This window comes from Hypomesus transpacificus, unplaced genomic scaffold, assembly GCF_021917145.1.
Source record: "Hypomesus transpacificus isolate Combined female unplaced genomic scaffold, fHypTra1 scaffold_31, whole genome shotgun sequence".
NCBI lineage: Eukaryota > Metazoa > Chordata > Actinopteri > Osmeriformes > Osmeridae > Hypomesus > Hypomesus transpacificus.
This window is the reverse complement of record NW_025813837.1, coordinates 3,230,058-3,243,145: the sequence shown is the minus strand read 5'-3', so window position 1 is coordinate 3,243,145 and position 13,088 is coordinate 3,230,058. Positions and strand designations below refer to the sequence as shown.

At 44.7% G+C, this 13,088-nt stretch overlaps 1 protein-coding gene across 1 annotated transcript; it reads right to left on the bottom strand.

The window, feature by feature from the left end:
• Window positions 1-5,632: 5,632 nt before the first annotated feature.
• LOC124464141 (leucine-rich repeat transmembrane neuronal protein 4) lies at window positions 5,633-12,170 on the bottom strand. The gene is made up of 2 exons (XM_047016071.1): window positions 11,834-12,170; window positions 5,633-11,211 (listed from the first exon to the last, which is right to left on the bottom strand). Exons 1-2 carry the CDS (start codon window positions 11,835-11,837, stop codon window positions 9,656-9,658), a joined length of 1,560 nt encoding a protein of 519 aa, XP_046872027.1. The 5' UTR covers window positions 11,838-12,170; the 3' UTR covers window positions 5,633-9,655.
• Between the last annotated feature and the right edge of the window lie 918 nt (window positions 12,171-13,088).

The following is a 13,088-nucleotide window of genomic DNA, read 5'->3' as shown; positions in this document are numbered from 1 at the left end:
TTCTCTTACATTAACTCCCACACACACACACACACACACACACACACACACACACAAACATGCACAAAGACACACACATACACACAATAGTGTGGGGGGAGAGAAGCGTGTTCACAACCTTGTCAGCAACTATTAAAAAATGCATGTTGAATCACAGAATTGAATGCTAAATTTAACTTCTGAAGTGATCGATTGAAACATGAACTCGTACCTGACAGGGACTGTATCTGGTGTTTCGTCACATAGGGGGCGTGACCCAGTCTTGCCAGTAGTTCTTATGAATCACGTTATCTAAACATGGTACCAACATTGAAAATCCCCAAGAACAATCCTTTTAGTACACTTCATTTTAGCTTCACAGTTCAATTATGTCACGTAAACAAACGCGATACAGAATGTGCAGTGGGATTAGACTAGAGGATAATAACGCTTGCATAAGATACTGAGATCAGATGCAAACAAGCTTATATGCTGTTCTGGCTGGTCACTGTGTGACATGCCGCCTTTTTGTAACTGATTTTCTTTTGAACAGGAGCGAGCTCATCACCATTGCACTCTACTCTAAGCTGTGCTTTCATTGCTCCTGTTGTGACACATATCTGCTGCCCCTGTTGTTAAACCTCACTGTATAATAGCTCAATGTGTTTCGAATTTATGCAAGCATGTGCTGCCAATTGTTTAATTCAAGTCCCTGTTAGACCAGCACGAACCCACCCGCCATTAGTTAAGTGTGAATAAATATACTCGTTGTTGAAAGATCAACTAGTACTGTCATGAGAAAGAAATCCATCTGGACATGTTTTTCAATCATCATGAACCAGCAGACCGTGTCTAGAAATCATGCATTTACCATTTATTTCCACCATTTGAAACTTCAGTGTGTGTGGGTGTATCTAACCACGGCATAAATTGATCCATCAACAGACCAGGGTTGGAGGTCCGTGGAGTACGATATGTAAAGAGAAAGACAAGCTGAAGGCACATCATTTACATGTGCCAGTGTCAGACCATTCCCTTCCCTAATGGCTTTCTTTGGTTTATCAGCCCTGCTGTCTGTGCATGGGAATTCAAGCTAATGTTCCGCAACATACCCACTTTAGCTAGCACAAAAAAGGGAGATTTTTAAAAAATGAAGCAAAGCATTGCTATTAAATGAGTAGTAGTAGTAATGCAATCACCCTAGCTCTGAAGTAAAGAGTGAACATTTTTGATTTTACACTGGATCAAAAGATTGTGACTATATGTCTTGCTGTCATGTGTTAGAGACATCTGTGATCCAGAGCTCAGACTCTGAGCCCGGGATTGTAGACTGGTCCCTCCTCACATCCGCCACAGTCTCCAGAGAACCTCAAACACTCCAGCACCACTTGAAAAGCAAGATATTTCAAAGAAGAAAAAATTATTTTAAGAAAATTGAGTGAACTGATTAGTAGTTGAACCTGGCAGAGGAGCTCATTGACAGCTCTAAACGAGGGCTAACCAGGGGCACTAGGCGGAGGAGTGGCGTGTAATTGAATAGTGATGATGGAGACTTTCTCAGCTGCCTCAATCACAACTTTAATTTCATTATAATATGTAGTTAACCACTACTGCTGCCTTGTGCTAGAGGGCCTAATCTGAATGTATTCTGATACAGGGGCACCACACAGACCACTGGAGAAAGAGTCCCAGCCCGTCTGTAACCAAACACGGCATAGCTCGAAAAGACAAATAAACAAAAAACAGTTTAAAACTGTCAACGGTAATCTACATAATACAATTTCCCTTTTTAGGGACAATTGAGGGAAGGTTTGTTTTGGAAAAACTATAGTATATATGTCACATTCTTTTGTTTCAGGCCCACAATATTGCGATGCCCTGCGCCCCATATCACCAGGTCTTTCACTTCTGTCCAGTTTCCATGGTGATCACGCTACAGAAAGGACTGTACTCCTTACGTCTCCTCTTAACGCTGTGGAAAATAGTGTGTGACAGAAGATGAAGGTTAGGTGGGTTGTCTATCATTCTCTTAATATCATCTTGCTTTTTTTCCAACACAAATGGACTGCTCCTTGGTATGTGTTTTGAGATAATAAAATAAAAAATAAAAAAATATGCCAAATCAATGAGTCCTTGCAGAAAAGCCGCCCTCATTTGTGTGAGTCGTCCTTATTTCTCCATCACTACCTCTTGGTAGCATAGATTACAGATAATATGATTTGATTATATCTGGGGCTTATGTGGTTCCTTCACAGGAGACTAACCAGGCATTAGTTGACCGGCAAGCTGCAAGATAGTCTCTGAACTTGAGTATCGACGTGGGGGCAAATGTGAGGTGACAGGAGCCGTGACAGAGCCAGCTGTCGGCCAGGTAGATTACCTCAAACCAAGATCTGGACCTGAGGGGGAGGACATTCTGCTCTCATTGGGGACTGGCACAAGGACTCTCTGAAGGCTCTGAGGCTTTGATGAAATGAAAATAACAGCAGGGTAGACACCAAATCCAAAGGATAATGGCAGAACAAGCTTTTGATTATTTATTTTTAAAATGCTGTAACTGTGACAAATAGTTTGATGACATTTATGGGTCTTTCAGATGAATACATAGATACCCGAGTGTGCCGACAAGCAGACAAGATCACAATTTCTACTGGGAATAAACCCAGGCTAGATGGCCTGTCAACAGGTTGGTGATCACACGGTTTAGAGCTAGTCTCAACATCGGCTCCTCTCCCTCTCCCTCTCCCTCTCCCTCTCCCTCTCCCTCTCCCTCTCCCTCTCCCTCTCCCTCTCCCTCCCTCCCTCCCTCCCTCCCTCCCTCCCTCTCTCTCTCTCTCTCTCTCTCTCGCCTTGTCTCTGACCATCTCTAAATCGCTCTCCACCTCTAAAAACGGTGTGCCTCTGAGCCATAAAAGCATGACATGGAAGCCCATTATCAGGGTGAATTCCCCTGATCTTTACCACTCCCCTCTCAACAACTCTGTCCATGATGGGCATGTAATCTCACTGGAGAATCGCCATACTCCCCAGCATTCAGTAAGGAGCAGAACTATCACCTTGAGAACTTGAATGCCTGGCAAGGTCTCTCTTCAAGTCAATTTGGCCATCGTCAGGGTGACATTTTCACAAGACCGGATCTGGCGCACACACTGATCCAGGCCTCCGAGCTGTAATGCAGATGGTCTGCTAGTACTGGTTTTTGAAGGGCCATGAGGCTGTAGCATTTCATCCTACCACAGAACTTGTGGAAGAATTCATCAGTGGCACGCTGAAAGGCATCCCAGTAACAAACAATCCTAAATGGTCATCATAAATCATAAAAGTAAAGTTTCAAGACACTTTCCTTTCTCTGTGACTAATTGTTACGGCAAAATTTTAGCATAATTGGGTCATTAAAATCTATTCTCTGCGTTATATCAGGAGATTAAAGCTCCAAAAGCTATTGCCAAACTATCCAAAAGATATCCGGATCAATTGGTTGATCTCTTTCAAATCAAAAGTCTCGAGTTCATTCAATAATTGGGACAGTCATCCTCCTAAAAACCTGAAATCCGTGTAAATCGTTGGATCCATCCAACCGACCTTATATAACACACCAGACAGCATGTAGAGGGGCATGGTGCCAGGCAGAATCAGGAACATTGTTCAGGGATCAGGTGTGTCAAGCATCTGGCTATCATTTTGAATGGCATTGTTCTAAACATGCTGATAGGGGAGGCGTGGTCGGACACGGCAATCCAGATAGAGTGTTCTAGCAGAGTGTGCTAGGTCTGTGAGGGGACTGGTGAGCAGTCTTAGGGTGGAACACTGGCCCACATCTGGTCGTCACCAAAGGATTGGGGGCACTAAATGTAATTGATTACATGGTTCAGTGGATCAATTCAACCTGGAAAATAAATAACACCAGCAGATTAGGGTTTAAGCAGTAATCTGGAACCGCAGCAAACAATCACATTCACACAGAGTGACCCCTCACAAAAGGCACTTTGAGTTTAATATTATCATCCTCACTCAATTGGAAACATTCCCCATTACTGTGAAATATGAAGTTTAGGATAGCCTCTCGTCTGATAAACTGACATTAAGCTTACTTACTTGCACTATACTCTGTTCCAGAGATAGATTATGCTTCTTAGAAAGAATGAAAAAAATCCATTGTGATGAATGGTAATAGCTACTAGCAGATATTGCCAAACTGTTGATCCTTAGAGCTTGTACACTTAAGTAGCATTTATTCTGGAACATTGATATTTGATTTAAAAAAGGAAGTGAACCAAAAAGCAATAGATATAGTTGATGTTTTCACAACACAGATTCCTCTGAGTGATCTTGACTTGCGACCAGGGCACTTGGGAAAACACCCCTTCAAAACAAAAACAAGGACAGGTCTGTTTCACTGCAAACTGGCAAACCCATGCCTCTCGTTTCCCATCACTACCTCAGACAGACCTTACATTAGTATTCTGATGCACCCTTTCCCAGGCAGTAGTCAGTGCCAGCCACTTAATTTGTCATTTATTGCTCCATGACAACTGAAGTAATTGAACCTCGTGCCCATGAACCCTCCCTGCCAGCCTGGTGGCCCTTCTCGTGTGCATGGGAGAGGAGGGGCTGGAGGACCTGGGTGAAAACAAGAGCGCCGATCTAATTTGGTCGGGCGATGAGATGGTTTAGCAGGCACCTCTGCCACCGAGGGCTCCCCGCTGTTTGCTGCCCTCCCTCGGGCCTCCGCTGAAGACTGACTGGGCTTTGTGGGCAGAGTTGGTGGAGGAGGGGAGGAGGAGAGGGTGATTGTGGGAGGGAGGGAGGGATGGCAGTGGTGGCTATTGGCTCTAAAAACTGTCCCCAGTTGCTGTCAAATTTGCAAAAGCAGACAAAGCAGGAGTCCTTGCCCAGAACAAACGTGCACAAACACTGAAATAACAAGGAATGATCCAAACAGCCAATAACAGAGTCATCCAGTATATTTAGCTACACATTTTTTTTACAGATAGAACAAGCGAAAACACAACTTCTTAATTACCTGTCAGCGAAGGGCATCTCAAACCCAACTTTCAGCCTACGACCACAAAACACAATGAAACAACAGCTCACTCAGGTTGGATCTGAGTTGGGGCCTGCGGCTGCTTGTCCGACATGTATTTATGAGGCACAGAACAGACCATGAACCCAGAACCTCTACCGTGTTCCAGGGCCGGTACCAGGACCTGTTCCCTGGGTCGGGTACCCACACATACACAACACGACCTTCAACGGGACTGGCCTGCTGTGAGACGACCGTGTCAAGAACATTTGATTTATGGGGAGAGAGGGACCGAGAGATGGAGGGAGAGAATAAGAGAGAGAGGGAGAGAGAGAGGCTTGGGAAAGTGAGGGGGTCTAAAGGAGAAAGATAGAAGAGAGAGAGCAGGATAGTGTCAGAGCTATAACTCAGGCAGCATGTCTCCTGAGCAAGTTTCTAAATTACACTCATACACAGGCAGGTTGTCAATTCTAAGGGTGGTTTTAACTCAGTTGGCTGGTTTCATTAGACCAATGTCTGGGCCAGGCGTTAAATCTGACAATTTCCATCAGTTTCAGATCCTCATTTTCTCTTTCTACTGTACACAGAAAGTTACCAACTTTTTCTTATTTGTGTTAACGGGTGCTAGTTTTCAGATGGATGATGCGTCCATTGACTTTTGAAAATGAGAACGTAATTCCCAATTAACTGACAGATATATTCTGAATAGAGAGTTAACATGTCAGAATCGAATTTCAGAATCAAGACATTTTCATAAAGCATAATGAAGGAATGGTTACCACGGAAACCCGCTTCAGTAAGAGGCAAACTCTGTTTGAGTTGGTAGGTTCAGTCTGGAATGAGACCTAATGCCTCTCTGTTTGACACTAAGCATCAGGGAGTTGGATTGGGAGTTTAGGTTAAGGCTGTAGAATCTGGCATGGTGCAGTGTGTGTATTTGTGTTAAATCTGCTTAGATCTGTTTGCGAACTCTGAGCACGAGCAGTTCAGATAGACGTCAACAGAAAGATTTCAGAATCTAGACTGTGTTAGTCTGTTGGTGGTGTACTGGGCCTTTTGATAGGTCGACCGGCTACAATCTGTCCTGTCCGGGGGGCTGTACTACATAAGGTTACTGCAACAGACGGGTGAAAAGGAACTCTTTGCACCCTTATTCACCCACCAAAACGTACTTATTTACAAGGACTGAACACCCAAAAGTCAAACATGGCTTCATCAATCAACGCAGGGGAAGTTGACAGCTCTCTGAGAGGTATCTTGCGTCTCGGTTGTCCCAAAGCACTTCTGTAAGCTTCAAGGCTTCCCCCTGTCTCACGAGCCATTAGCCCTTCTCATATCACCCCAGCTCTGCTAATTTGGCATGTCCAGACAACCTTGACATCAATCACCACAGAACAACCAATTAGCTCCCTTAGCCTTGGCTCTTACAAGGGCTCATTAAGTCTCTATGGTGACACCCTCTGCCAATCTGCAACAATAGATCTACCAACATGTTTCACTACAATCCCTTCCAGCCCTAATAGAAATGACTTCACAACACATTAAACGTATGTTCAAAGAAAACGTACTATGTAAATGAAATGCAATTTTGGCAGATGTTTTTTCCAAAGACATCTTGACTGTCTGACTGTGAACTTTCTTTAGTTTGGAGTACTTCTCTGAAGTACACAGGTGGGAACATTATATTAAACCTCTCTATTGGGAACTTCTTAAAACAAGTTAACCAGCATCTAGTGTAAGTGCTACCTCTTCCTTAACCACTCCATACTCTGTGAGCTATAACCACCGAAGGGGGAGGGTATTGACTGGGATCGAAAAGAATTGCGAGAAACTGAAAGGATTCAATAACGTCCAACATGCATGAGCTGGGGGATCAATACTAACTCCTGATCTCCAATTGATGAAATGCTTCTGTTCTCTGCTCCAAGGATAATCTCATCCACTGATTTATCTTGGGTGAGAATGTTTTACAGAACATGCAATATCGATCTTTCTCCATTTTCTTCAAATCCATCGTTCGTCTGTCCATCCACACTGAGCCATGTGATACGACATTAATGTGGAAAAGATTGCATGAAAAACACAATTATCCACAGCAGTGCAAAGAGAGAGAGAGAGAAGTGACCTAAAGATTTGAGCAGCATTACTAAGAGAGAGTCTGTTTACAGTTGTTCATATCCTGCTTTTATGAAAGGGATGTGAACAATTACCAGCAATTACAGCATTTCCAAGGACTTCATATTCATATTCAAAGTATCAGACAATAACACATTTCAAAAAGAGTTAATGAGATATGGAAACAATAGATGTAGAAACAATACCAGGGGAAAAATATCAATCTGGTATCGCGTTGGTATACAGAGCAGATCTTCTGCTGGTTTTCTGAGGTTATCACTCCCACTGCTCTGAATGACTCACCAATCCCTGACATCACACTGATGCTTTACTACACTGCCTTACATTACCCAGCCAGAAGCAGGCCAGCGAGGAGAGGAGAGCGCTGGGCTGGCCGGACATGTGGTGTTCCCACCTGGAAATAAAACGACAACTTTGGTCATTTCCTGTCTTTTTTTTCTCTCCAGAAGATGATGTTTCCCTGGGAGGTTACTGAGGTTTGGTCATTAAGATTCCTCGTTCCTCAAGTTGCCCCCTGAGGTGGAGAAGACAAGGAGGAACTTGATGAGGAAAACCATTTCTCTCAGACGAGTCGTTAGTTATTCTAACCAGCAGAATGCCCATTAGGTCTACATTTTAGTGCTCCTCCTGCCCCATATTCCCAAATAAAAGCATCACTGATAAACAGGGCTTAGACTTGTTCCTACAATCAGCTTCGGCTTTAGATTGTGTGTGAGTAATGTTCTGCCACAGATATCCTGCCTCAAGTTTTTTGCTACATGTGCACTTCCCAGTGGATAGCCCGTATTAGATCTAATAGTCTTTTCCCCACCAACAACCTGGGTTTCACCCTGTATATGTGAAGAGGGCTCCCTGTACCTAGAATGCATGTAAATATTCCGCTGTCACAGTTCATACGTAATATTCATATAAAACTCTCTCAAACTTTATCCAAGTCATTTAACTTTCATCTTTATATCCTTGTGCATTATTGTTTGGATGACGGATGTCGTGAAAAGCCAGTGTGAGTGTCAAATTCAAGCGACAACATTCTTATGGCGGTTGACAGGAAGTTCAACCTTTACCTCATACAGTGTTTCTACTGGGAGTCGTGTTGTGTGTGGGAACGAGTCCCAGGCATTGTCGCGTTCCCCGGTTGACGGTGCTAATGCTAGAGGACCCGTGCCTCGGTGTGCATCTATCTGCTTTTCATGACAACCAAGGGGGTTCTGGGAGACAAAGGTGCACTGCAGACTCTAGTGACATCTTCTCAAGCAAAGCATGCCCTGCTAATCACACTCTACCACGCTGCCAATACACAACAAGCAACCGAACAGGAAAAGACAGAGAAACATAAGGCGGGCTGAAAGAGAGTGCACAAGCAAAAGTGCCTAATTAACCATGGACTAATGAATTAGCCCTTCTGACTCAGTTCCTCTCATACCCCCTCCTGCCTGCCTTGTGGTTGTCTGCACAAAATAGCTATTCTTTGCACTACATATTTCCATCACACTAATCCTTGTAGTACGTACCCTGTCCCTACACTCTACTTTAGTACGACATGACAGTAAGAAATTGATTGCTGGTTAATATTTAAACACAGGCAGGCGTTGATGAATGTATGGGAAACATTTGGCTTGCTGCAAGGATACTGATGTCTTAGAGGTAGGAGTATAGCCTACTGTACAAATCTCAGAGGACCTTTAACCTTTCCCCCTTGTTTATTCCCCATGACCCGTTCCCTTTACCTTCACATTGAGCTCCAGTGTGACTCAGCTCTGACCCATTCAGGGCAGTGCACTCCACACGCAGGATGGAAATCTGCCCTGACGTCCTCTCGCTTTGTCTTAGAGCTCTCAGACAGACCTGCAATTTGCTGTGATCAAATCACGTCTCTCCCCACTGAGGAAAGAGGGCCTGTCTGGCTTCTTCCAATGAAGAGTGCCTCCATCATTGTGGCCTCAAGCCTGAACTGGTTGTGCTTCTGCTTTTACCATCAAAAAACTGTCTGCTGCCTGCTCCACTCTCTACTGTTTACTAACTACTACTGGCTTTATATACTTGATCTGTGTACCCTGATATGTACTGGTAATAATATATTTTTTTAATTGGAGGGGGGGGGGGGTGGTAAATTATACTAATATTGTGTACTTGTGTAATGTCTAATTCTGTGTGTGAGTCATTCAATGGATTTCATGATTCAAGTGATTCCCTGAGTCATGGTGTTCACAACAAACCATACTGTAGCAAATACCAAACAGTTCACCATTCACTGCACAGTCACTTCACAGGGAAAGTGAATTACATTCAAATTGCAACTGATTCATGAACCATTTTGGTTCATGAACCAGAAGACACCCAGCATTTCACCACACTGAGTCACCATACAGTAAAGCCTTCTTTTAAATACACCAATCACAACACCAATCACGAAACAAACACCAATGTGAGAAAAAAATAGTCAACTATCTTTTTCCCGCATGTTGGGATTTACCTCTTGTGCCCCGCAGAGGAAATGGTTTTTAGTAGGGCGATGGGTCATACCTCACATTCCCTGGAGCCCGAGATGGTGTACGTGTAGGATCCCGTCCCATTCACCAGCATATCCATAGTTTCAGAGTTTGTCGGTTTGTAGTCCACGTAATACTCTTGCAGGGGCGAGCTAAGAGTGCGTTCTGTTTCCTGCACCTTTTTCCGCCTTTTTTTGCTCATCGAACGCTGCTGTAGGAGCTTAAGGCTGCTGGGATAGCGCTTCCACGACACATAGATCACCAGCAGAATCACCGCCACAGACAGGAGGAGGGCCACACTACCGGCAATGATCTTGTGGAAGGAGATGTATTCATTATCGGGCAGAGGGAGGTCAGGAGAGGCACTAGTGGGGGTAGGGGTTGGGGGGTCCGGGCCTCCCAAGGTCAGCCCCTCGACGACGGAGGGCGGCGTGGGAAGGGCCAGGAGGGCAGGCAAGGAGGTGGAGGTTGGTAAAGATGTGGTGGAGATAGAGGAGCTGGGCGTCGCTCTACAGATATTAAGAGTCTCGACCACATCAATCACTTTCTCGCCCTGAACCTCCTTGGGGCCGGCACAAATCATAGTAGACTCCTTGTTTCCCTTGAAGTTCCTCAGCCAGGCCACCAGGGGACATATACTGGGACTGCAGTGCCACACATTACCAGCCAGGCTGATGGTGGTGAGGGAGATCCACGCCTCTACTGTCTCTTGGGACATGTTGCTGAGCTTGTTGGAGTCCAGGTTTAGGGTCTGGAGGTTGGGGAGACACTGGTATGTGCTGGCATCCAGGTCGTACAGTTCATTTCCCGAGAGGTCCAGTTTCTGCAAAGAGGTCCACATCCAGGTGAGGCCCTGGGTTATTGACTTAATTCGGTTCCACTGCAGATAGAGGGCCCGAAGGTTGGTCAGGCGGGGAAAGTGAGAGAAGTTAATCTTGGAGAACTGGTTGTGTTCCAGATGAAGCTCTACCAGTTTGAGAAGCCCGGCGAAGGCGTTCCTCGTGAGGCTTCGCAGGCGGTTATAGCCCAGATCAAGAAACTCCAGATTGCGACAATCTTGAAAGACCCGCATTGGGACGGTTTTCAGGGAATTAGACCGCAAGTGCAAGCTGAGCAACTTCCGCAAGCCTAGAAACTGTCCGGCCTGTAGGATTTGCAGTTTATTGTACGAGAGGTCGAGATTACGCAGGTTGGTAACAGAATGAAAAGTCGAGTTTCTCAGCAGCGTAATCTTATTCGAGCTAATAATCAGCTCTTTGAGCCTCCGGACGCCGTGGAAAGCTTGGCTGTCGACTTCGCTAATGTAGTTGTGATCCAGGTAGAGCCAGACCAGCTGACTGAGGCCTGAGAACTGGCGCGGACTGAGGCTCGCCAAGCTGTTGTAACGCAGGGAGAGGCCCTGACACCCCACCGACACGTTGCTAGGCACGTCGCGGAAGGCGTTCGATTCGCAGTAGACTATTTTGCCGTCACATCTGCAGCTCTGGGGACAGGAGCGCTCACGGACGGGGCCCGGGGCGGTGGCGAGGCAGGCTTGGACCACCACCGTGAGGACGAGGAGCGGCCAACGCCACTCCAGAGATCCTGCAGGCACACAGAAACATCTCGTACAGGAACATGGGGAACACTTGGGTCTGGCTCTGTTGATCATAACATACATCATCCGTTTGATCCTCCTTTGGCCAACCTAAAACTTAACTGACAGCAGGATGAAAGGTACTGTGTCAAGATGCTCCCAGTTCCTCCCTTGTATCCAAACTATGAATGTGTACAGCTTGCTGCTCATTCTCATGCTTACGTAAGCATTCATCCAGAACAAATATGTGAAATATGACATACTGGTGTGACTGCAGTGTCAACAGGTTTTATCTTGCAAGCGTGAGCTATAGTTTTTTTTGTGCTTTTTTTTGCTTATTGACATACTCTTGTGGTCATATTTCTTCTTTTACCTAGCCCTGTTTACCTAACACACAGTGCAAACAGTTCAGAATAGGCCACAGTAGCATATGGTAAAAGTGATACGATCTAGGATCATTCAAAGACACGAATCTAAAACACATAATGGTAATTCATGTATTAAGTCAGATTTGTTTTAGTTGTTATGCGGAATTAAGGCACACTACTTCAGTTTTCAGAAGAGCTGTGCGTGAGAAATAATTTGGCTGTGATACACAAGTTAACATCGAGAGTACGTGATGTTACATACCCATATCTTCGTTGCCTGAATCTCCTTTCCAAAGGTTAGAGTGCCCCTTTTCTTAAACCCAAATCTTGCATTTCGCTCGCATTCGGCATCTGGTCTGGATTTCCAAAGAACACCCGCGCTCAGCTTCCAGTAAGAAAAGCCAATTCGCGCCGCAGTCAGGCTCACAGCGCTGTGCACACCTGTCGTTGATTCAGAAGTCCCGCAAATGTCGAAAAAGGACAACCTTGAATGATTGCACCCTACACCTAAGATGCTATGAAACTCTCAAAGCAAACAAAAACGTTTGGAGAGCAAGCAATTGGTAAGACCTCATTCCTTTGTCAAATATTGAGTGTAATGTTATTTTGTGGAATCAAGACGTAATGCATGGAAGAAAGAAGGAAATGGTAGGAAATATATTCCGAGTGATAGTTAGTAAACGAGTGATTTTGTAATCCATATTAATCAGAGATAGGGTCGGCGGAATGAAGACCACTGCTAACCGTCTTATTTGCTGCAGACTGTAAACTACTGCGAATTCCCCCGTCGTGCTGTAGTTTTATCGCAGCTGGGGGTTGTGGGACGATAATCCAGACATCGTCCTACATCCTCGTGCATTTGGAATGCCCTCTCCTGGTCGTCAGGGTTACCATTTTGACAAATAATACGGGGTTACTTTGTCTTTGGGGAAATATGTTTCGACTTAGGGATGGTTACATTCACCATAGGCTATGTTATAAGCCAATCGTTTGTAAATGTTAGATGCCTTACACTTTTAAAAATGCACTCATACAACAAGCACAAAGTATAAGGTTAGTCCCAAGTGAGAACTAACATACCATACCGTTCCACAATAAGCTCAACTATTCTAACACACCTTGATTAAGTTTACCAACATTAAAAACAAGTAAAGGTGTACTTTATATACCTTTTTTATATTATACCAGGCACACACAAAAAAGCTAGTGAGAGGAAAAGTTAAATAAATGGTTTCCACTGACTTACTGTTGAACTTCCATAATGTGAAACCTACAAGTATTCACAGATCTCTCCGGATGATGCTTTGACCGAGTAGGAGACATCGTCGATGATGCCTGGCTGTGTACCTTCAGCTCACATTGTTGTTGCGTGACGACAAAGAATTGACACCAATCAAGACAATTCAAGCTTTATGTCAACTCAGACAGCTAAAACACAGCCCCAAGGTCTCCTGTGAAGCGGGATGCAAGACGACACATTGTGGGGAGATGAGCATGATTGAAACATACAGTTAATG